Genomic DNA, 26,263 nt, shown 5'->3' with positions numbered 1-26,263 from the left:
CCTTATCTTTTGATTCCATTTTCCAGTTTACTTTTATTCTCTTGAAGTCAAGAAAGTGGCTATAGATAACTGTGTGTCTGAAGCATTGGCAGCTTGTGTGTCCCTGAAGTAGCCTTCAACAAATCCTGAGGAAATTCCTACATGATCCCAAACTGAAAACAGACTCAGGAGTCGAAGTCCATTGATACTGTATTTATAGATGGCTTTTTCTCTTTTCACAGGTGAGTTGAGCCAATTATTACTTTCCACGTATTTCTGTGTCTACCCAATTAATGGCACCTAGCTAACAGAAGCTCAGTTATTATGAGAATCCAAACCTCCTTCTGACTCTGTATTTTCTAAACTATTCGTCCAGAGAAAGATTTTATTATCAGTTTGACATATTTAATCTGTAATCACATTCTTTTTGCATTTTGTCTCTTTCATTACATGTTAACTGATAAATCAACAGGGTACTCATCTTCACAGATTTTCTCGTGAAGCATGAGATGGTCTGTAGATAAATAATTCTAACATTTAGACAACTGCAGTGGATTAGAACTTCTGTTTCTGGAAGAGCTCTTTCAGCTGTTGTTCACTTGTTGCTTCTTTCTGTTGCATCAGCTCCCTGGCTCCTTTGGTCACTCCCCAGCCATCTGGCTTTGAGACTGAAGGACAATATGGCCTGCCTGAAGCAGGCCTCAGATTCTCCCAGTATTCTTTTCTTGCCCTAAAGAAAGAAAAGGAAATATTACAAAACTTTCATCAATTGCTTTCACATTAATTCAGACCAAATCTTCATTTTGAAGAGGGATGAGAATTTTTGGAGCTCTCCTACTGCCCCTTCACCCCTTTCACTGCTCCCAGATCAGATTTAATTCTTCAAAATTATTAACACAGAATGTTTACGGTTATATTTAGACCTCCATATTGGTTAAGCCAGTCTGCTGCATGGACCAACGTAAGCCTTTGGAAGGAGTATGTTGGTGTGCTTTCCAGTTCAGATATATATACCTTGCTCTGACCCAGGGTTTGGTATGCATGCTCAGGCTATTGCCCCAGCTACCATGTTTCTCAGAAGCTTCTGGCAAAAATCCTCTTTCAGGAGCCAGCTCCTCAGCTATTGCTCGGATGTGATATGGCTCAAATCCACAGCAGCCTCCGATGAAATGAATTCCTAAGTCATAGGCCTTTCTTGCATATTTTTGAATATCCCATCTAGTTACAACTCTTGGCTCCAGACCTGCAAAGACATTCATATCTTAAATTTTCACCATGCTCCATTTCACCACGTTTTTTTGTACAAAATCACATTGTTGAGACACTTGCACACTGTTTGCAAAACTGGTTGTAGATGTAGATGTTTGAGCTGTCTGAGCTAGAATTAATGATACAAACTTTTAGAAGTCTAGCTTTTAAATTCTGTTATGCTTTGCTGAGCTATGCTTGTTGTAAGCTTATTTGGCTTTGCAAAACAGCACCTAATATCTTCTGAGACTGATCACATGCTTGCCATTCTGCCAGAGTTCTTAGCTGGAGTATTGGAGTACTTTCAATGTTATGCCCACAATTCCAAAGAGTTCTTAATGAACAATCAATATCTGGGAAATCTGATTACAGTACTCTAATCTGTGAAAGGAGAAGGTATCGGCCTACCTGCAACAGGAGTAAGCCTGCTTATTATTCCTCAGGAATGCTTACTACACTTTTTTCCATGATCAGCTAATGGCAGACAGTTGTTTCACTGACAGCTGGGATCTGTAGCTATTTCTTAGCCCATCCCTTACTTAGTTATAACCCCATCCATAAGCAGTTTGCTGCCTCAAGCCACTTCCTTCCTTGTGGAAAGTTCTGTATGTAGATGACTTAGGATGGCTAAGATGCAACCTTTCTTTTGAATCCCTCTCCCTGTTGCAGGTTGTGGTGAGCAGAGTGGAGGGACACCAGAGCTGAGAGGAAAGACGTGTGGAAGGAAAGGAATAGAAAGTGAGAAGAACAAGGAAAAGCACACCTCAAAGGGAAGGAGGCACAAGAGTTGCAGAACTGGAAAGAAAAGACCAGGGACTGGAGAAGAAACTTGAAGGAATAAAGGAATAAAAATCCTCCCACTTCTTTATGCACATCTGCAGGAGATGAACCAGCTTGGTTATGAGGAGAGTGCAGCATGATGTCTGGGCACTGAACATTCCGCTGGGCAAAGAAGCCGTGGTGAGGTAGTAAGGCTCCAGCACTACAGCAGAGAGGTAGGATTCTTCTCCCTACATCCTGTCCCAGAAATGCCTAATATGCAAGAAGGTGATGCAAAGCAGATCTGCTCAAAGTCCAGTGAGTAGTTAAAGAGACAGGTTCAGAAAATAAAAAACAGAAGGAAAGAAATGAAATGTTCTTAAACAGAAAATTATTGGTCTCGGAGGGAAAAACTGGACAAAGAAAAAATAGATGGTCTAATATCAGAAGGAAAACCAGATTAAGCTATCTTAGAAAGCTGTTTAAATAAAAGTAAGTTTGTGTACAGTCCTGTAGATGTGAGAGAAAGCATCAGAAGCACCAATTCACGATTTCCTTGCCTCTCATATATCATTAAAAAGCTAATGCAAAATTGATACAAAACAATCAACAGTAAGAATGCAGCATCTTGCACTCAATTTATACCCATATAAGCAACTAAACTCCAGGAAAACAGTATAGGGTGTTTCCCTGTCTTCTCCATCACCCACCCTGTCACAATCAGTCCTTGTGCTTCAGGAGCATAAGGACAGCACCAACCTAACCTCTCTGAAGAAACATGGATAGACTCCGCCATAAGAACTGGCCACACGTGGTGAAACATGGTGATTGAAAACAAGCAGTATGCTATGAAAAGAAGTTGCCACATAGATCACGTTTTGTGGGTTTTTTCCCCCCCTCCCAAAAATGACTAACATTCTATTTTCCATGCCTGTCAATGTACAGCATTTTTCTTGGCTTTATTCAGAATTAAATATCTCTAGCTTAACAGTTTATGTTAACATTTACAGTAAAAAGAGATGATTGAAATTTTCATCAACTTCTGATAAGAAGATTGTAATGTGCTCCTAGATTTAGCCCCTCTATACATCTACTCTTGAGATAATTTGGTATGCTTTGACTGACCAGGACATTTCTGTCTAAAACATTGTCCTTGCTTAACTGGTGACATTTGAGAGCAATTGCAGTAACACAGAAGGGAAAACACAGAAAACTGGAAAAAATTCTAAAGATAAATAAATACTGCTGGTATCTAGATGCTGAAGTTCGCCAGTACAACATAGCCAATGCTTTTCTAGAAACAGAGATCTTGTTGGCCTGTACAGAGGTTATGTACACTTTGAATATCTAAATGCCTCTTTGTGCATATTGCCTTCCACAAAAACCAGAGTTAACTGGGTCAGTTTAACAATGATTTACCAATCTGCTTATCTGCTATCAAGTGATCAGTTGCTCCTTCTGGGTATTGAAAACATTCACAGAACCAGGCTTCTCCAATTGACTCATGAAATTTCTGAAAACTGACATCTCATACAGTTTGCTTATAACATACAAGCCAAGAACCATAACAAACCAAAGAGTGAATCCTTCAATTCACTTGATTACTTACTGCATCTGTTCTATCATTTTTGCTTGCAATCAGAGGAGTTATATGAAGGAATGAATAGGATAAATGAGTTCCTGACACTTTTAAACATCCCAGAATATTTTCAGAACCCAGACATGTTATTATCATCTAATGAATGCCTCAGGCTCATGCTTTATTTTTTCCTTCATTTACGTAGAGAGAGGAATTTTTAAAAAAAAGATCTTCCTGAAAATCACATCTATCTTTTTTTTTTTTTGCTAAAAATTCAAGTTTCAGTTGTTTTAATACCTTATTTTATAGGCTGATCTTGAAAAGAAGAATGTATGATACCTGAAAATGAAGGCATTTTTCTAATCAATTTTAAAATGTTTAGGCTGATTTTGTCCTCTTATCTTAAGAGGATGTGACCTTCTACATCCCAGGTGGAAATAAGTCCTAAATACACAAGCCTTATATACACATAAAGTGGCTGAATCTTTCAGTCTTTATAGAATTTCTCCTGAGCATACGAGTGATGAATCCACCTCCAAACTGCTAATCCATTTGTAAGCAACATCAAAGAACATATTCCCTCTTCTGGTTTCTCTCTAATCTCACTTATGTTAGACAGTTACACTTGCAAGACTGAACCATTATGAGTGCAAGAATCATGCACCTATACTAATGATCCAGCTCTGCATGGATCCATCTATCTCATGGGATAGATGTCACAACTGAGAATGCTGGGGAGCTCCAGTCCAAAGGCATTTAAAGTCTGGGTTGGTTTTAGTGTATTTGCTCTTGTTAATTTCTTTGGGCTATTTTACAGCTGTCCTGAACAAGGTTCTATAGCATGAGGAAAAACTACTTTTTTTTTAATTGAGTTTAGGTTGTGGCACTTTAACTGTTTTCATCATAATTTCACTTTCAGTCACATGCTGTGATACTACTGAAATACTCTAACTATGTGGATGATCTTTAACCCAATCCCTCTATGCAGAATGCCAGATAGGATAATTGAGACTGATCCTATTGTACAAGAGGATGCCTTGCAGTTTCAGCTTTGCTAAAAGCTGGGGGAAAAAAAGGAACAGAAAATAAATAAATTAAAAAAGAAAAGATACCCTTGTCTTACCAAAGGGAAATTCTGGAAGATCAATAAATCCCTGCTTCCCACAATCAGGTGTATGGAAAGCAAGTGGTTGGGACATCAGGTGGGCTTTCAGTTTAGCAGCCTGCAAGCCGTCTTTCATCAGTTTCACAGTTTCCAGGGAGGTATCTGGGTCAAAATGGCAGTTGACTCCAACAATAGAAGCACCTAGGAGGAAAATAAATAACTTCAAGTCACATCTCCCCAGGAAGCGGGAGGTGAAAGTTCTTAGCCATAGCACTCCATAAGCAGAGCAATCCATCTGTACACCAGCACTATGAACACAAAGTAGTTGGGTTAGAGCCAGCCTCAACTCTCCTGAGGCTGATCATTCCATTTACATCTCAGTTGCACTCTTCTTTACCTTCCTGATGATGAATCACATCTCCCACCCTCATGCAGTTGCTTTTCTCATCAGTGCTCAATCAGTGTATACTGATTATGTACAACCATATATGCAAATAGCTAACAGGTTCCTAACACAGGTTCTGCCTTTGGATTTCAACTTTTAACTCCAAAGGAAAAGAATAGTTCAGAACAGATATAATAAAACCCCTGTACGATCCATCACGCCCCTGATTAATTCCTTCTGCCCTTCCCTTTGTCCTGCAGAAAACACAGCCTTTGATAGGCAAAAAGATTAATTTTTTCATCCTCTTATTATCTCATCCTGGATTTGAACTGTGCTCCACGCATTTCTAAAAACATGAGGAGAGAATCAAAGGCGGCTTTGGATTCTGCTTATGTTTCATAATTCTGAGCCCAGAATTTGGGGCTGGGTCTGTAATCAAATTTGAATAGTTTTAGGATTTTGTTCTACTCAGTATCAGCTGCCTGTGGCTATTGCTCCCAATACCATCCTGGTTATTAAGGATTTTATAGCTGCATTTTCATACTTTTTTTACAAGACTGCTCTAGTAAAGTACACATAGAAACTCTTCCACAGGCTCAAAACTTTTATCAGATATAATTGGGAAGCTATCTACTTGAGATACACATCCATTTATCTCAATGATTAAGGACTTGACTTTGTTCCATACTTTTAAAGGGCAGATTAAAACAGATTCTTACCAGCCTTTACCAGTTGGACAGCACATTGTCCAGGGGGCACGCCATGCATGTCTCCTTCTGGACCAATGCACATCGTAGCTGCAACTGGCTTCCCAGATTCTTTTAGGACTTCAACAGCCCAGACAGCTTCTTCAACATGTTCAAAATACTGAAAGAAATTAAAATTGGACCACTTTTGTTTCTTGGAGATGAAGCATAAATACATTAATCCAGACCCCAAATTCACCAGCAATACAATGACTTGATTCTTTTCTGATTTACACTAACAGAATTCAATTGAGTTCACTGACCACACAGTTAACAAAGGATTTTAAAAAGTCAGTAAGTAAAACTAAATCCAAAATAAAGATACTCATGTTTCAGAATAAGAATGCCCATACAGGGGGTTAATCAGGGATTTATCCCCAAAGAACTATTTTCATCTAGAAAAGTCACCATAGGTTGATTGCTTACGGAGTACAGGAGGAAATAGGAACTAATCAAGATCACATTAATCTATCCTCTTTGTACTGGTACAGAATTTGACTTGACGGAGATAGAAATTTAGGGTTCAAGGTCCTATTCTAGGATGCTTGCAGATACTGCTGTGCATTTAGAAAAATATCTGATTCTACTGGAATAAAAGTATAACAGAAAATTTTAAAGGAGGAAGCAATATATACTTGTATTCCCTAAAGTAGACTAGACATCTTAAAGTTAACACACTGTGCCAGTTGAAGGCATGTACTTTTTTACAGATTTACCTCTGCAATTAGGAAGTCCACATTCTTCTTCATAAAGACATCTAGTTGCTTTCGAAAGGCTGCTTTAACCTCTGCTTTATCCTTGCAACTTAAGTATGACGGCGTTTGACTGACTCCTCCAGCCACTAAAGCATCGCCTTCATTAGCCACTTCTCTTGCAATGTCACAAGCAGCTTCATTCACTTTCTGGCACTGTATGAATATAGATTACATCATTTTTACCTGGTCAGAGATATGCATGTAATTTTGGAGCACAAAAAGGACAAAAGAGTCAAAAGCCATAATGACTTCTTCATATTCATTTATAATTTAAATGTATTGTTTTATAATATTGAATAGGAAGATCAGCATCTTTCAAAAAATAACAAACATTAAGAAACAAATTTTTTGCCACCTATAAGTTATCATATTATCAAATCCTAATACAAAAACATATTACCTTTAATACATCTTACACAAATAGTCTATAAAAAGCAAATATTTGGTGTGAATCAGAATTTTTTTGCCTCTTAGAAAATAAGTTAGTTACACTTATGTGTATGCTTCTATTCTGAGATTTTGTGGGTGGGAAAAAAAAGTAGGAATTTCAATTGATTTTTCATTCTATTTTTTAATGTATTTTAGTATTTTGATAATTTTCAAAATTTAAGATATAATATTGATATAGAGTTATTTAAGGCATTTTTAAAAAGATATTATTAATTATCTGATGTTAAAGTTACCAATTTAAGAATAGTAAAGGGAAACTTATCACTATATATGATTAATTAATCACCTAGACTGAAAGACACATTCCCTGTTGTGGTGGTGCATTTTCTCCCCCCTCTCCTGGGCCACTTGTTGGTCTCAGAAATTTCCATGAAACCTCGGTCTTGGTGTACTGAGTCTGGCGGTTGAGCACTCCTTGACTGTATCAGAAACTCTGCATATCTGAGCTGGGAACGTACTCCTGCTGCCTGGCCCAGGTGTCAAGTAGAACAACACTGAAACCTTGAGAATTTTTTAGTAATTACCACCCGGGACTGTGGCCAGGATGGAAATTTACGGATGACTAAAGCCAACCATCTTGCGAACCTATAAACAGTGGTCCTAAGTGAGGCCCTTTGAGCTCTCCAGGACCGCAGCGGGCTGCGCCCAGCATCTCCCTCTGAGTGGGACGCCTCTCAGAGCTTGCAACGTCTTGAACCGGCAATATTCGGAGGCCAGTCATCTGACGGGGCCTGGGCTGAAACTCTTCACTTCTCGAGGCTCAACCCTCGTCCATTGAGAAATGCCGAGACATTTTACGTGAATATTTCTTCACCGAACTCGAGGGGAATTTTTAACAGATACCTTTTGTACATTTTTTTATATATATATATTTCTGTCTGTGTGTGTGAACTAACAGTAAGCATAATCTGTAATTAAGTTGTGATTGTAGTAGACTCTACTAACACTTACTTCATAAATATTAAATTAATGATTAAGTGCTGCTAAAGTTTGTTAATGATTAGTTAATGATTAAGTGCTGCTAAAACCGTGAATGAACCCTAGACTGCTGCTAAACACATATAATCCCTAAGATATAAACAATCCCTAAGATATAAACCCTTAGACATAACATGATTTTCCTTTATATGTTTAATCTGTGTAATAAGTAATAGAGAGAACCTTGCCATCGAACTCTGTTAGGTCGCACCTTTATAAATCTCTATTAAAATCACTTTCTGCTAATACCTTTGATGGTGATTCTTTAAGCAGCCTCTAAACCACTCATTCGCGACACCTGTATACCTAAATCAGGATGACTAGAACAGCTTGTGAAAGAGGTTAAGCTGGGAAAAATAGATTTTTGGAAAAGAATCATTATTTGGGATAGATAACAAGTACTGATTAGAGCAGGTTTCTTTGTGGCCCATGGGCTACTTAGAATCTACATAGGTTTCTCTCAGCTGAAGTTTTCCATGGTTGCCTCAAAACACCCAGCTGATTTTTAAGGCTATTGCTGACAGAGTGTCTTCCATTTGCACTTGTGCTCAAGTACATGTTTGGGAACACCAGGAGCTGGAGCCATAAACCAGTTAGAGCCTGGAGGAAACTGCTTCTAGAACTGGCAGCAAATCAATCTTGAAAGTTTTGCTGCAATGCATTCCAGTTTCCAGTTGCTTTCCCAGCCCCTCTTATCATTTTTCATGGCAGCAAGAGTTGCAGCATGGCTTGTTCCAGAGGCACTGTGTTTCTGGGACTACCACTTCAGACATTTCAATGTTGCATCTATTGAATGTAAAGGTACAGCATTTCAGATAAATTTGGTCATACGACATTTTAATGTCTCAACCTCTTAATTAAGCCTCAAGCGTTTCCCTAGTGTCCAGATTGTACTAGTTTCTGACTTGGGATATCTTCACAGAAATAAAGATATTCCTTCCTCTCTGCTCCCTGGAGAACCTTCTCTATTTTCCATAGGCTGAAATAGACAATAGGACCAAAGGGGAAAGGATCAGAGAAAACACCCAATGACAAATCTTCTAGTCTCAAAGGAACTATCTAGAAATGTTTGTGCCAGAAGTCCCAGTGGAGATGGGGCCTGCATCTAGTGAAGGCACCCAACATCCTACAACTCCTCTGTGTAGGGGGTAAGAAAACACCAACATGGTACTTCTGTTACTGTATCAGATTACCCTTACACATGAGAAGGGGAATACTGACCACAGCGTATACCTTGGATTTTTTAGTTGTTACTTTATTGAAGACATGGTCCTAAAAAACATTCAGTTCTTATTAGCCAGTCATTATTCTCTAGGATTCTTCACCATTTTTGCAGTTGATTTGTTTCTCTGGATGTTAAAGCATTTCTTTTTTTCAATTGATTTTGCTCTCTGTGCATTTAGTCCTCCCTATACTTTGTATCAAAACTGCAGTAAACTATCTCCTCAGATGGGAAAAATAAGATGAGGGTATCCTTTTTCCTCTCTTCATCCTTGCCCCATTTTGTTATTTTTTCTCCTTTAACCTTGTCTTTCTTACTATTCCAAATTCTGAAATTGCATTATCTCATTCTTTGGTCCTCAAATATAACCAAAACTGTTATGACAAACTGTGAAAATACTCGATAATTCTTTCTATTAAACCTTTTGAAATGAATCCACTTATTTCATATCTCCATCAAAATAGTATTTTACTCACGCTTATTTTCTCAGCTACATAATTGCCCCTGTTCTCTAGTTTGTCCTCACTGGCATAAAAGGTGAATGTCTGCAGAACATTGGATCCAGCTCTGAGGAATTCCCGGTGAAGCTGACGAACTGCAAAGAATTAAAAGAGGCAAAGAAGAGATGCTTGGTACAGTTATTACTATTGTTATCCCAAAACTAAATGTTTATTGAATTAATGTTACTGTAAAAGAAGTGATACTGCGTTTACTAGAAGAGCCATTATGAGAGAGTAGAAGCAGTACCCCAGTCTGCGTAGAATTCCTTTCTTCCCACTCTTAGAACATTAGGTAGAAAACTTTCTCCTTAGTTATTCTCTGCTAAGAATGACTGAAGATTTCTATTTAGTTCATCAGTAGATTCAGTTTTGTATGCCACCTTGCCTATCTTCTACTTTCTGCAGTCCTTCAGACCTCCCAATTTCACTTTACAGAACTGCATAGTGGTTTAGGAAGGGAAAGCAGACATCTGGCAAAAGAACATGAAAGCATAACAAGGAATACCAGACAAAAAGATCAAATGAAAAAGCCATAGTTTCTTAGCTTCTAGACTATGAAGAAGAAAACAAGAAAATATCGTAGCAACAAATGAAAGGACAAGATGATATTTATATGGAAGAATACAGTGTTCCATTACCTCCTCTATTTTGTACTTTCTAGTTTTCTCTTCCTACAAAACTCTAGCTGAGTCTAGTCAGCCAAGACCAAAGCTTTATTTTGCTAAATACAGCTTAATTAAAAGATGATTGGTTGCTCCAGAAAAGTGAATTGCAATACAGACTTAATTCTTCTCACAAGTCAGCTGTCGTGGTTTAATCTGGCAGGCAGCCAAATACCACGCAGCCGCTCACTCACTCCCCCCACCCCCCAGTGGGACAGGGAGAGAATCGGAAGGGTAAGAGTGAGAAAAACTCGTGGGTTGAGATAAAGACAGTTTAATAGAACAGAAAAAGGGAAAATAATAATGATAATGATAAAATATACAAAATGAGTGATGCACAATGCAATTGCTCACCACCCACGCTGACCGATAACCAAGTAGCGATCGGTACTTCCTGGATCACGCCTACCATTCATATACTGAGCATGACGTCACATGGTATGGAATACCCCATTAGCCAGCTGGGCTGGCTGTCCTGATTATGTTCCCTCCCATCTTGTGTACCTAGCTCAGTCAGTAGGCACGGGAGCTGTCCTTGGACTAGGAGGGCACTTAGCAACAACTGAAAACATCAGTGTGTTATCAACATTCTCCTCATACTAAATCCAAAACACAGCACTAGGAAGAAATTTAACCCTATCCCAGCCGAAACTAGGACAGTATCCACCCCTTATTCCATACCATTTACGTTATGCTTAGGTCTCACATTTTTTCAATACATTTCAATTAATCACCACTATCTTTCTTTTTATATATACATATATATATATGCACACACAGATATCATTCCCTTAGTCTATCCCTTTAAAATGTCCATTGAGTTCATTTAGTCCACGACTTTGAGCTCCATCTGTCATAAAAGTCTTGCAGGGCAGGAGAGATGGTGTGTGGTGTTGGGCTGTTGCGTCCTGAAGCCAGTTCTCATTTCGGTACTGCTGCGCTCGTCCAGTTCTATCATCGTTGCACTTTGCTCGGTTTCATCGGAGTTAGTTCATTCTTCATTAATCTGGGTGATTTTCACTGCTATACCATTGATAGCAACCATAGAAATAATGATATACAATATCATATAACAATTGACATCATACAATTCAGTTCATTGGCTATTTTCACCCAAAATCAAATCCCCTTGAGGTACACAACGGACCTGCCCATCCTTTCGCATCACCCACCAAGTGAACCCAGGTCCTTGAGCAAAAGCAATCCCACGGATGGGTTTTCCCTTGCCAGAGGCAGGAGTAAGCCAGACTGTCTTCCCCAGCATATTTCTTATGTGCACGACACGGACTTTATCTCCATCTACAGTACGTAAGAGTCTTGATTGGGCAGGGCCAGCTCGATTAACAGATCCCCTAGTGTTGACGAACCAGGTGGCTTTTGCTAAATGTGTGTCCCAATGCTTGAATGTCCCACCACCCATTGCCCTCAGCGTAGTCTTTAGCAGCCCGTTGTATCGTTCGATTTTCCCGGAGGCTGGTGCATGGTAGGGGATGTGATAGACCCACTCAATGCCATGCTCTTTGGCCCAGGTGTCTATGAGGGTGTTTCGGAAATGAGTCCCGTTGTCTGACTCAATTCTTTCTGGGGTGCCATGTCGCCACAGGACTTACTTTTCAAGGCCCAGGATGGTGTTCCGGGCAGTGGCATGGGGCACGGGATATGTTTCCAGCCATCCGGTGGTTGCTTCCACCATGGTGAGCACATAGCGCTTGCCGTGTCGGGTTTGTGGGAGTGTGATATAATCAATCTGCCAGGCCTCCCCATATTTGTATTTCAACCATCATCCTCCATACCGGAGAGGCTTTACTCGCTTGTCTTGTTTGATTGCAGTGCATGTTTCACATTCATGGATAACCTGTGCAATAGCGTCCATGGTTAAGTCCACCCCTCGATCACAAGCCCATCTATATGTTGCATCTCTTCCTTGATGGCCCTGAGGCATCATGGGCCCACAGAGCTATAAATAATTCACCCTTATGTTGCCAGTCCAGATCCACCTGAGCCACTTCAATCTTAGCAGCCTGGTCCACCTGCTGGTGGTTTTGATGTTCTTCAGTGGCCTGATGCTTGGGTACGTGAGCATCTACGTGATGTACTTTTACAACCAGGTTCTCTACTCGGGCAGCAATATCTTGCCCCAATGGGGCAGCCCAGATGGGTTTACCTCTGCGCTGCCAGTTGTTCTGCTTCCACTGCTGCAACCACCCCCACAGGGCTTTTGCCACCATCCATGAGTCAGTATAGAGATAAAGTACTGGCCATTTTTCTCGTTCAGCAATGTCCAAGGCCAGCTGGATGGCTTTCACCTCTGCAAACTGGCTCGACTCACCTTCTCCTTCAGCAGTTTCTGCAACTTGGCGTATAGGACTCCATACAGCAACTTTCCACCTCCGATGCTTCCCCACAAGGTGACAGGACCCATCAGTGAACAGGGCATATTGCTTCTCATTTTCTGGTACTTTATTATACAGTGGGGCCTCTTCAGCATGCGTCACCTCCTCCTCTGGGGATATTCCAAAATCTTTGCCTGCTGGCCAGTTCGTGATCACTTCCAAGATTCCTGGGCGACTGGGGTTTCCTATTCAGGCCCGTTGTGTGATCAGTGTGACCCACTTACTCCACGTAGCATCGGTTGCATGATGTGTAGAGGGGACACTCCCTTTGAACATCCAGCCCAGCACCGGCAGTCGGGGTGCCAGGAGGAGCTGTGCTTCAGTACCAACCACTTCCGAAGCAGCTCTAATCTCTTCATGTGCTGCCAATATCTCCTTCTCAGTTGGAGTGTAGTGGGCCTCGGATCCTCTGTATCCCCGACTCCAGAACCCTAAGGGTCGACCTCGAGTCTCCCCTGGTGCTTTCTGCCAGAGGCTCCAAGTAGGGCCATTCTCCCCAGCTGCGGTGTAGAGCACATTCTTGACATCTTGTCCTGCCCGGGCTGGCCCAAGGGCTACTGCATGAACTATCTCCTGTTTAATTTGTTCAAAGGCTTGTTGTTGCTCAGGGCCCCATTTGAAATCGTTCTTCTTCCGAGTCACTTGATAGAGGGAGCTTACAATCAGGCTGTAATCTGGAATATGCATTCTCCAAAAGCCCACAACGCCTAAGAAAGCTTGTGTTTCCCTTTTGCTAGTTAGTGGGGACATGGCTGTTATTTTGTTGATCACATCCATTGGGATCTGACGATGTCCATCTTGCCATTTTATTCCTAAAAACTGGATCTCCTGTGCAGGACCCTTGACCTTACTTCGTTTTATGGCAAAACCAGCCTTCAGAAGGATTTGGACTATTCTCTCCCCTTTCTCAAAAACTTCTTCTGCTGTGTTGCCCCATACAATGATGTCATCAATGTACTGCAGATGTTCCGGAGCCTCACCCTGTTCCAGTGCGGTGTGGATCAGTCCATGGCAAATGGTAGGGCTGTGTTTCCACCCCTGGGGCAGTTGGTTCCAGGTGTACTGGACACCCCTCCAAGTGAAAGCAAACTGTGGCCTGCACTCTGCCGCCAAAGGGATGGAGAAGAACGCATTAGCAATGTCAGTTGTGGCGTACCACTTGGCTGCCTTTGATTCCACTTCGTATTGAAGTTCTAGCATGTCCGGCACGGCAGCACTCAGTGGCGGCGTGACTTCGTTCAGGCCACGGTAGTCTACTGTTAGTCTCCACTCTCCATTAGACTTTCGCACTGGCCATATGGGACTGTTAAAGGGTGAGCGAGTCTTGCTGATCACTCCTTGGGTCTCCAGTCGACAAATCAGCTTATGGATGGGGATCAGGGAGTCTTGGTTGGTGCGATATTGTCGCCGGTGCACTGTTGTGGTAGTGATTGGTACCTGCTGTTCTTCAACCCTCAACAACCCCACAACAGAAGGGTCCTCTGAGAGACCGGGCAAGGTGGACAGCTGTTTAATTTCGTCCGTCTCCAGGGCAGATATACCAAAAGCCCACCGGTACCCTTTTGGGTCCTTGAAATACCCTCTCCTGAGGTAGTCTATGCCAAGGATGCACAGACCCTCTGGGCCAGTCACAATGGGGTGCTTCTGCCACTCATTCCCGGTCAGGCTCACTTCGGCCTCCAATACAGTTAACTCTTGGGATCCCCCTGTCACTCCAGAAATACAAATGGGTTCTGCCCCTTTATAGCTTGATGGCATCAGGGTACACTGTGCACCAGTGTCTACGAGAGCCTTATACTCCTGTGGGTCTGATGTGCCAGGCCATCGAATCCACACAGTCCAGTAAACCCGGTTGTCCCTTTCCTCCACCTGGCCGGAGGCAGGGCCCCTCTAGTCCTGGTCATAAGATCTGTTTCTCACTTCTTGCAAACATGAGTCAAGAATTCCTTCATTACAATCCAAAGTAAGATCAGCCCTTCTACTCTGTCTGGGGAACTGTTCACTGGAAACTGGACCGTCGTGAGACAGGTTTTTCCTGAAAACTGGAGCAGCATTTTTCCTGAGAGAATCCCCTTGTGTGATTGTTTTTCCTTGCAACTCACGTACCCGTGCCTCTAGGATGAAGGTAGGTTTTCCATCCCACTGCCTCATGTCCTCTCCGTGGTCACGCAGGTAAAACCACAGGGTGCCCCGTGGTGTGTACTTTCTATATCCTCTCTCTTGAGCAGAAGAACGCTGACCCTTAATGGCTGAGATACTGGTCCATACAGGTGGAGAATAGGACCTATCGTCTTTGAGTTGCTGGACCTCCCGGGACAGTTTCTCCACAGCTGAGACAAGGGAGGAGGAGACAGTTTCTACATATTCCCGGAGATTGCTAACCAACTCATCTACCCTTGGTGCTTCTTCCTCTTTCCAGCACAGTACTGCCAACGAACTGGCATATGACGCTGGTGCGCTCCGTAGTAATTTCCGCCACATGGGTCGCGTGCACTGGACTTCATCTGGATCTTTGGGTGTTTGGTCATCGTCCAGGTCACTATAAACTACCTCCAGCACACCTAGTTCTCTCAGACACTGGATACCTCTCTCCATAGTGGTCCATTTGCTTGGGCGATATATAACATCTTCCTTCACGCCTGACAGGAGTCGCCTCCAGAGGCTGAGGGCCTGTGTCCCTTTTCCAATTGCTTTGTCAATGCCCCCTTCCCTAGCGAGGGATCCCAGCTGTTTGGCTTCTTTCCCCTCTAATTCCAGGCTACTGGCCCCATTATCCCAGCATCGGAGCAGCCAGGTAACAATGTGCTCGCCTGGACGTCGGCTGAAATCTTTCCGCATATCTCGCAGCTCACTCAGGGATAGGGATCGGGTGGTTTCCGTCTCGTTTATGAGTTCTTCCTCTTCCTCCTCCTCTCCTCGTGATGTCCCTGCTCTTCCACCATCCCTTTCTAAACGACCTGACCTCCGCTTCCAAGATTTCCTCTTCTGTACAGGGGCAACGGATACTAGCAAGGGTTGGTCCTCTAGTTCAGCTGTAGTGCCTGTTGCTGGGGTTTGGGTAGCTGCAGTGCTTGTCATGGGGGTTGGAGTGACTGTAGTGACTGTTGCTGGAGTTTGAGTGGCTGCAGTGCCTGTCGCAGGGGTTGGAGAAGCTACGGTGACTGTTGCCGGGGTTTGAGTAGCCACAGGGGTTGTCGTGGGGGTTGGAGTAGCCGCAGTGCCTGTCGTGGGGTTTTGAGTAGCCACCGTGTCTGTAGCTGCCCCCGAGACTCGCCGCTCCGCCCGCCCCGATGAGGCACCGCCGCTTGCCCTCCCTCTTTTCTTGTTCCTGAGGGTTGATCTCTGGACAGTATTCCTGCATAGTTGTTTAACCCTAAACAAGGCCTGAACCACATTCAGGAGACATAGCAATATGATCATGCTTGTTTGAACATCCCAAGGATATTCAAAATTCTCAGGGAATATTGTGGACATCTTCGTGAAGAGGAGAGAAGAAAAAGGAGTTTCTGACGATATGGAAGGGAAGATGAACAAGTGGGAGAAAGTGTCCCATCCTGTCTCCCCCTTAAATTCATTCTCCGAGGCGAAACAAGTGCAATTACCAATAATTTCTAAGAGGTGGTTCCCGAGGTACAGAGATGACGGCAGTGGTGAGTACAGATACCAGATTAGACTTATGACCAATGATTTTATCACCTCATAAAACAGCAGCAAAGTGATAATCTTGGCCCAGTTCCGAATAATGATAAACAGCACAAAAGGGAACATATACTGCAAGCAAGGTATTACATGACCCAACATTGAGAGCCAGCCCTACAACTTTGACAGCCAATACATCAACATTGTGATCAATCAATATAATGGATGCTTATAACAATTTTTCCTTAACACACTTTGGTCAGATCTATCGTTATCTCAATCCTTTGAGCCCCACGTTGGGCGCCAAAAAGGACTGTCGTGGTTTAATCTGGCAGGCAGCCAAATACCACGCAGCCGCTCATTCACTCCCCCTGCCCCCACAGTGGGACGTGGAGAGAATCGGAAGGGTAGGAGTGAGAAAAACTCGTGGGTTGAGATAAAGACAGTTTAATAGAACAGAAGAGGGAAAATAATGATAATAAATAATGATAGAATATACAAAATGAGTGATGCACAATGCAATTGCTCACCACCCACGCTGACCGATAACCAAGTAGCGATCGGTACTTCCTGTAACACGCCTACCATTCATATACTGAGCATGACGTCACATGGTATGGAATACCCCATTAGCCAGCTGGGCTGGCTGTCCTGATTATGTTCCCTCCCATCTTGTGTACCTAGCTCAGTCAGTAGGCACGGGAGCTGTCCTTGGACTAGGAGGGCACTTAGCAACAACTGAAAACATCAGTGTGTTATCAACATTCTCCTCATACTAAATCCAAAACACAGCACTAGGAAGAAATTTAACCCTATCCCAGCCGAAACTAGGACATGATGATTTTACTACAGAGTCAACACTTCTTTTGAAAGAAAGGTTGGCATTACTTTTAATAGACAAGTTTCCTATATTAGGACTTTTGAAGCAGGCTCTCTAACAGTAGGTAGTTCTGACTTCATCGCTGTAAGCAGTACACTGCAATTGCCACAGTAGGAACAGAACAGGAGCTGTCAATTTATTTTATATGTATACCCACAAAACAATAATTATAATAATTTCTAGAACACTACTGATCATGTAAAACAGAGTTAAAAGGCTCAACAGCTTATAGCAAATACAGGAATAATTTATTCCCTAGGTATTGTATAGAGACATGAGAACACCGCAGTTTCTATGGCAGACGTTTGGAAAAGTTTTCCTGAAGTCTTGGTTTATCATACCTCATTGTCTACAGACAATCTGTGTCATTAGGGAAACATGTGAATGTGTCATGAGAATAAAATTACTGCCTTCAGCTACAACAAACACAGCCTTCTATGCCAGAGAAGCTCGAACAGTAGTTTGAGTTGCTAGAGTCAATCTACATACACGCAAGCACATCTGCTTTCAGTGAAGGAACAGTGTAGTGTCCCTTGCTTTTCTCTACTAGTACAGTATTTCATTTCTAATTACAGCTTTGGGTAACCACACTGTGATTTAACACAGCAGTCACAAAGAACTATCCAGGAACATAGATTCTAGCAGAGCTACAGTTCAAAAAGTCCCTGGAATTTGCCTGAACTATCAGGATCAAATTTCAGTTTTACAACCTTTACGCAGTCAAAACATTCCTAGTGCAGAGAGTATTCTTTTTCCTACAGCATTAAAATAGGCTATTGACCCCAACTAAAAGGACTGTGTATGTTTCTAGTGTTCTGTAGTTTGTTTTTCTGTTCTCCCCCATGAAAAAGCACTGATGAACACTAGTCAGGAAATGGGAAAAGGAAAAAATTAATCTACAAATATTTTCACAAATGCTTTATGACATTTCCATAATAAACTAGATTTATTTACCCCCATGGTTAGTGCTCTTTAAATATGGTTCTTGCATTCCTAGAAGAATGCTTGGGATTTGTGTGAATAAGGATGGTGACATAGGTAGGCAAATGAAACATAATCTAACACATATGAATAAGGAACTTGATATCCCAAACTATATCAGGTATGTGAACAGCAGACTCTTGAATGGGTCTACATTTGGAGGGAAAGAATAGCATTATAAGTAAAGTATCAGCCTGAATCTCATTCAATCCCAGGCAAATCATTTTTACTGCTAGAATACACTGTTAGTATTATCAAGCCCACAGCAGTCTGCATGACACTATCAAAAACCCAAACCACTCTGTAATTTACTTCTTGTGTGACTTCTAGCATGTTACTGAAGCTGTGTTTTCCTCCACTATTTGAGAAATGGGGATAACAGCCGCATATGAGGCTAAACAATTATTAACAATTTGATGCATTTTAGGAGTCAGACATACAACACTGAGTTTTCATTTCAATCCACCATGAGTTGGACATTTCACAAAAGACACAGACTTAAGCTAACAGGAGATGGGGGCAGTAAGTGCATATGCATATTGCTCAGTACAGAGCAGTAGCTCAGACACCTGATCTGGCTCAGAAGAAATATTTAGATCTCATTTCTAAACTTGTCAGTCTGGCAAAACTTCTCCTCTCTTGTAATGGAGATAATGGCCTTCAACTCGCTTTTTTTTTTTCTTTCTTTTTTTTTCTCCATCATTCCTTGCTGCATTCTCAGAACCTCCCTCCTTCCTTACAAAGACAAGAAGGTCTGGTAGTTGTATGGTTTTTTACACCAGCTGGCTCAGCCAGTTGCTCCTTCTGTTCTTTACACCTGCTTTCAAAGTAACATGACCCTTGAGCATGCAGGAGCAAAGAGCAGTAATGGAGGGGAGGCAGCACACTGCACTAAAAGAAACTAACACATTTCCAGTTAAGGGTGTATTTATAAATAGCCTATAAAGGGCTTATAAAAGTGTTATAACTATGTTACAGACATGAGCAATATGTTCTAGCAAATCAGTAGCAATTCTTAGAAGGCTGGGCTCTAACCTATGACTACTGATCACTTATTTTAAACAAATCTGTGTGCCAATTTAGCCTATTTAAGCCATCTGCAACTGCCTCCATGTAAGGCAATGTCTTGCATTCCCCATGGACTGAGACCTACACTTCCCGAGAGGACATGTGGAGAGGGTCAAGGACTTTTGAGGTGCAAAAGAAATAAGCAAAGGGGAAATAAAGAGCATGGGATAAGTGCTATGATTTGTAAGATGGAATGTGCAGGGGCAGAAAAAAGTACAGGTGAAGAGAAAGAGAGAGGTGATGGGATGTATTTTTGGGAGATGAGGTTCAACAAATTAGGTCATCACCCTTTAAACCTTTGCTGGAGCACTGCATTATCTAAGGCTGTCCATGACCCTAAGTGACACTTGAAGGCTGAGAAAGATTAGGGGAAAAAATAGGTAAGGTGTACAAAGCAATGTAATACAGAGGGCTAAGATCTCTCTCTCTCTTTCTCCTTCCCCTCTTCTTCCTTCTTCCCCCTTTATAGAGGAAAAAGACTAATTTGGAAGGACATACACTTAAGACAGAACAAAGAAAATTTTTTACCCAGGACATTCTGAATTGGCTTGTGGGATTAACTGCACATGATATTACTAGGGCAAATGCTTTATTGTAATGAAACATACATAAATAGATAATAGCACCTGCTTTTGCACTATTTATGCTAAACACTATAATCTTTATGCTGTAAGGCATAGAATGATTGCTCATTTTGTCCCCCTCCACTGTAGAGAGTCACTCCATTAAATGGGATAGGCAGAAGTTGAGGTAACACCCTTGGCACAGCAACTGATGCAGTTTTATTGCAATTCTTAGGTTCTTATGAGGTTTATCATTCCCCATTTCACAGTGGAGCCAGATATATTAAATACTCTTCCATGCCATTGTTTATTAAAAGCTGCTGTTTTCCTGAAAGAATTAATAAACAAACTATATTCATGTATAATGGTCAGAACACAACAAAACAGATAGTTAACTGCAGAATTCTTTGTCACAAGATGTTGTGAATGATAAATTTTATATCAGCTCAAGGACAGACTGGACAAGTCAATGAGAGAGAAATCACTGAGTGTTATTAAATACAAAGATACCATATCTGGGTCAAAAAGTCCCTGGGTTACAAATTATTGAAGACTGGGAGAGCATTCTAGAGAGGTATCACTATATGTTTACACTACTCATTCTTTCCCAGCCAACTGCTTTTGACCGGTGTTAGAGCAAGAATAAGGGGGAAGATAAGCATTTGGTCTATAGATTCTTAGGCTATTCTTAACAGTGTGTAATTCTACATTGTCAAGCAACCCACTACAAGTTCCTATATATTTATTATTTATCCAACCATGTTTACCTTCACTATAGAATTACCATTTCCCAGTAAAACTGACCTGCCTCTGGGTGTTCTACTGTTGCTTCAGGAGTCCAAGGCCCAGCTTTTACATATCCCCTCTTTTCAAGAGCAAAGACAAATCCTCCATCTCCAATCACAATTTCTCCAGCATCTAAGCGCTCTAGAATACCCTGAAGAAAGCAGGAAGAAAGGTTAATAATTACAGTTCTTCAGTTTTGTAGGCTTCCTTTGTTGCCATTTCCTGTATTTGCAAAGCAGATATAATTATTTGTGGGCTACCAGAAACATCTTTGACATAATAACAATAAGTAATCAATTTCCTTCTTGAAATTCTCTTTAAAGAATGGTAGGTGATCTGTTTTACAACATAAGGCTTTAATATATGCATATATATTACATAAGGCTTTTCATTAGTCAGTTTATTGTATTCCAGAGATATAGTCCCCAGAACTAGAAGTCAATGGTCCAATTCCATTCCTATGAAAGTAAAACACAGTCTCAAATTCTCCTGTAAAATATATGTGAAACTTTTTAAAATGAAACACTAGTATCACTGACCTCTTTATTAGCTCATTTGCTCTTTAGCTACAAATGCCATCTTGACAGAGCCTCAGCACAAGTAGCTTGTGACACAAGATGGCACAACAAGCATCAAAAAAGTAAGCATGTAACATTTTCCTAGCAAATAAGACACATCTCAAAATGCTGGCCTCCATTTTCTGACAGACTTTTCACTAGCCTGGATTTCCTTACCTAGACTTACAAAATGAATGAAAATCCTGCTTGTTTTGCACAGCCCAGAAATGTTTTAAGATGCCAAATTACAAACCTTACAGCACCTTGCTTCTGCCTTGAACTCCATGCTAACACAAGGAAAGTGGTAATTTTTTTTTTTTTGTAAAATGAAAAACATGAGTACAAAATATATTGATTGTACCTAATATATATTATTTTTTGTATTCCTTTCATTGCTTCATTGGATTGTTCAAATTTTCAAAAAAGTACCTTGCGATTATACTAAATAGTACTAAATTCTGCCAGTAGATTACAACCATAGTTCTATTTGACTTTAAAAAGTGGATGAATGCAGACCCATTACATTAACAAATGTAGTGGGTACAGAAAAAAAAGATTAAAAAAATCAAAGGTAAGACTGAAATTGCTGTCCATAGTTACCTTTTCCTGATGGCATACTAGCGTTTCAGTAGATGAAATTCGAGGGAGTAGGAAAAAAAGCCTTGTGGACATAGTTGAGTGTGGTTTTTGTGTTGAGAGGAGGGGTTTTTTAACAATTAGCCTCCAACCTTTAGTAGATTATCTTTCTTGATAATTTCTCCTTCATTAATTCAATTATCTCACACCATACATCCAGGAAAGACAAACACTTATGACATCTCAGCACCGCCCTTTAGGCAGGATGAGAGTAAGCCTTTCCAACAAGAAGGAGCACTGTGCCAACTATGCCAGTTCCAGTACCAAGCATAGCAGTGTAAGGCTACTTGGAGGCTACAAAGCCTGGCTGAGAGGGTCTGCATTTTTGGCTCAGGCACTGACATGGCAGCAAGGTGATGGGGCTTCTCTTCACAGTGCTGCTGTGCAGATATATGAGCTTGGCCAAGTGTTGGCTTGCAGATGTCTGCATCACATTACATTGCACATTGTGGACTTGCCAAAATATTGACCTGATTAACTTTACAACTTTAAGAAAGAGTGCAAGCTTTTATCTTTATTTCAGCAGGACCGGGGCAAAACTCAATCTACAATACTCAATCTCCAAAACTCAGTAATTTTCAATGAGTCTACAAGTCATGCCTGTCTATTAGGGCAATTCTGTTGTAAGTGTAAATGTCAGGAGGCTTTGTAAAGATTGTGCTTGCAATTAACTAATTTGCAGTTATAACAGAATGCCTCAAATGGGGACAGAGAAAGGCACCCAAGGGATCACTGGTTGAGTCCCTGCTTCCTCTGCCTGCCAAGGAATCTTTTACAGACAGAGTCTGCTTCAGAAGTTTAATATGCAGAGAACAGGAGTGCAGAGGAAAAAAAAAAACTTGAATGTACAAGCAACCTCAGTTGTTGCTTGTTAACTGAAGATTACATTACATTACAATAGATACATGTTGACATAATATATAGATATTATATTTAAATGCACTACAATCAACAGGTTTTTTTCTTTTTAAAGTCACTTCTAGGATTTAACAGCAGTTTTCCTTCACAGTACTAGCTTTTTTAAACTGCACTTTAAAATAATCTTCACTTTTGACACACAGAAGCAACATAAGCCATGACTGAATAGATTGTGGTATCTTAATATATAATATATTGTGATATATCAAACCTAGCATCAGGGCATCTAATAGCAGGTGACATAACTATAAAGCACAAAGTACTTAAACTTACTTTGTCAGTTCAGATTGGCTCAAAATGGAAATAACTTTTTTACAGACTTTATTATAGGTCTGATATCATCTCTTCACACCTTTTTTACTTTATCTATACTGGATAAAATACCCTTGGTTCAACCAGCATATAGCTAGCATAAGTTCAGCATCAACATTGTTTTGTTCTGCCCCGGAGAACTACAACTGTGTGCTCATGCCCAATCCAGATCAAAATTGTACTGTCAGGTGATCTGGTAGTACACAGATCTGGTATTAAATAACAAGAAATAGTATCTGTAAAAAGCTAACCAAGGCTTTTTTGAGCCATCTTTTCACTGCTTCACTTTTGCTACCATGAACGAAGTTGCACCACAGTCCATACATCTATCCATGGAAGGAGTGCAAATGACTGTATGAAGATATTCCCCCAACCAACTTTAGGAATGTAACTGAACCATATAAGTGAAAAGCCTGCTTGGTCTACCTATATCCTATCTTTCCATCGGTGGAGAGAAAAAAGCATCTCAAAATAACTATTCAGATCTTAAGTGAGCCCTCAAGAAAGGCTTATCTCTGTCCATTGCCTGTAGGAGAACCTAGGGCAATTGCCTTCTGCTAGGTGTCTGAAGTTAGGTGGCATGAGTATGTGCCAAAAAATAAGAAGCAGAACAAATACCTCCCCACCTCCTTCCTTTATAACTGATCTACCTGAAAGGCCTAGAGTTCATAGACTTCTTCCCATATCCTTCTGTTCTCTTACTCTAGACTTATATGCTACATATAAAAACAACTAAAACAGTTCTGAGTAAGAAGTGTCCTATTAATAATACTGTCCTTCCGAACAGAAGGTGGAATATGTGATTCCACTGACCCTCCCAAGCAGCAGTGCAGGGTAGCAGTACTGGTGTATGTCAGAGAGTTTGATTTAGACATTGCTCAAATGTTTATCTTAATGGCCAGAATGGCTGATGCCTTGAATAACTTTTTATACTGGCTTATTTCTTTAGCTAAATGAGAGTGCAAAGGGCATGCATATATTGGAGACTGCACTCATATTACAAACACTGTTGGTATTCAGTCATATAAATCAAGGGAAGAGCAATTTGGGGCTTTTAAATAGAGTTGGCAGGACACTGGAGACAAAAATCCCATCCAATGAAGGTTTATGCTTACAATATTTACAATTTTAATGTGTTGTGAGCACTGCTTAGTTTGCATATCAAATTATATTAAGCAAAATGATTTTGAACTTTGGTGGCTCCAATCTATGTGTTGAGAGAAATCAAGATTCTATGAGCTGTTACAGCATTAAGTTCAAATCTAATCTATCTGTCTATCTCATAATGGTCTCCAAATGTCTTTAATGGCTTGATGCTGAATAGGTATAGTTATTATGTCTTTACTTTAGCTTTTCACAAGATGCCCTTACCCGCAGAAATACCGAGTACCTTACTTGGAGGTTAACAAGTGCGGTTTGCGGGTTGTGCCAGTTTTGCAGCAGCTCCCCAGGAAAGCCTCCGGGCAGGACCCCGAGGGGGCGGGAGAGGCGGCCGGGCACAGCGGGGCCCCAGCCCGGCCCAGAGCCGAGCTCTGCCCTGTGCCGGTGGGAAGCTCCCGCCGCTCCCCGCCTGCGCGCCCCGCAGCACCGGCGCGGGGCTGCCTCTTCCCTACCGCGTGGTCCCGCTGGGGCAGCGCCCGCACCGCGGCGGGGGCACCTCTCCCAGCGCCCGCCGCTGCCCCCACGCCGGACAGCGGGGCGGAACGGGCCCGCCGGGAGCAGGGGACCAGGGCTGAGCGGGGGAGGGAGGTGGGGGAATTACCCTTTTGCCCTGTTTCGTGGTCTTCCCGATCGGCAGCATTTTCCTCGCCGAGGGACGCTGGCTGCCCGAGACTACCCAGACGACTCGGCACGAAGCAGAAGATACCCCGAGCGTTCAGCCCGCACTTTTATAACCCGTGGAGGAGGCGGGCCGCGGTGGGCAGCGCTGCGGGCGACACCCACGGCCGGCCCGGCCGCTGACCCCCGCGGGGCGCCTTGGCACGGCCCGGGGCTGCCCCGCGCCCTCCCGCCCCCGCCCCTGCCCCCGCCTGGCTCGGGGACGAGCGCTGGGGGTGGGGATCGTGAGGCGCCCGGTAGCTCCCCCGGGCTGCCTTCTCAGCCAAGGGGCTGGCCGGCGCTCTCTTCCGTGAGGGCTGGGCTCAGCGGAGGCAGGGCCTGGCCGGGCGGCGGGAACAGGAGCTCGTCGCTGCCGGGAGAGGCGCAGAGCCAGCGCTCTCCATCCCTGCCGCGGGAGGGCTGTGCGCGGGATGAGTGCGGTGCTGCGGAGAGCCTTGCGACGGCTGCGGCCGGCCCGCCGCGGCGGCCGGCCCGACCCCCCCGCCGCGGCTGCCCTGCGGCCCCTCGGCGGCGGCGTGGGCACCCAGGGGCGGTGAGTGCGGTCCCGCGGGACGGGCCGGGCTGGGCGGGGGGGCGGTGAGGAGCTCCGGGCGGGATGCGGTGGGGAGGTGCTGGCAGAGGAGCCGTTAACGGTCACGGCTCTCAGCGCGTGGCCTCCGCGCGGGCGGCGCTGCCCCAGGGCGCGGCCCCAGAAGTGTAAAGCTACCTGGCGGGGGGCGTGGGGGGAAGGTGGTAAGGGGAATGCAGCTCCTTCTGCCGGCCTGCAGTGCTCCACCAGGTGCCGGTCAGGGTCACCGGGCCGCGAAGGCCTCTCCCTGTGGGCAGGAGGTGCCTCGCATTTCTCTGTCAAAGACCAGACTCAGTCCGGGGTGAGTAGCTGACGTGGTATAGAGAGAACCCTCCTGTTGTGTTCTGGGCCATATCGATGAGCACAAAATGACCTATTTTAACTGGCACGAGCAAACATCTGGGTGAACCGTATAGTTCACAGGAAAGGTACTCCCTGGATTCTTACCAGGCTCCTGGGTTTGAAAGAAAAGGTTTGAAAAGAGCTGAAAGTCAGGTGAAGACGTCTCAAATTCAAAGCATAAAAGAAGCATGAGAAAACCCTCCATGCTTGACCTTGATTAACATGTGCCACATAAAATTCAATAGAGGATCTGGCGTGTCTCACATCTGGCTAGTAAACAGGTTACTGTTAACTTGCAAAAATTAATATGTAATCTCAAAAAAGAACATGTGCAAGTGTGTATGGGTCAAATACAGAAAACCTGTGGTGTCCAGTGCTCCCATTTATTTTCCTTTTCATTCGTTGCCACGTGG

At 42.7% G+C, this 26,263-nt stretch overlaps 1 protein-coding gene across 1 annotated transcript; it reads right to left on the bottom strand.

Annotated features, from left to right (window-relative positions):
• Positions 1-491: 491 nt before the first annotated feature.
• On the bottom strand, positions 492-24,934 carry LOC142075069 (betaine--homocysteine S-methyltransferase 1). The gene is made up of 8 exons (XM_075136074.1): positions 24,864-24,934; positions 20,697-20,829; positions 9,683-9,801; positions 6,518-6,709; positions 5,775-5,922; positions 4,689-4,871; positions 994-1,222; positions 492-709 (listed from the first exon to the last, which is right to left on the bottom strand). The coding sequence occupies exons 1-8, from the start codon at positions 24,900-24,902 to the stop codon at positions 535-537; spliced, it is 1,218 nt and encodes a 405-aa protein (XP_074992175.1). The 5' UTR covers positions 24,903-24,934; the 3' UTR covers positions 492-534.
• Between the last annotated feature and the right edge of the window lie 1,329 nt (positions 24,935-26,263).

This window comes from Calonectris borealis, chromosome W (assembly GCF_964195595.1).
Source record: "Calonectris borealis chromosome W, bCalBor7.hap1.2, whole genome shotgun sequence".
NCBI lineage: Eukaryota > Metazoa > Chordata > Aves > Procellariiformes > Procellariidae > Calonectris > Calonectris borealis.
The sequence above is the reverse complement of the archived record's forward strand: the minus strand, read 5'-3'. Positions and strand labels throughout refer to the sequence as shown.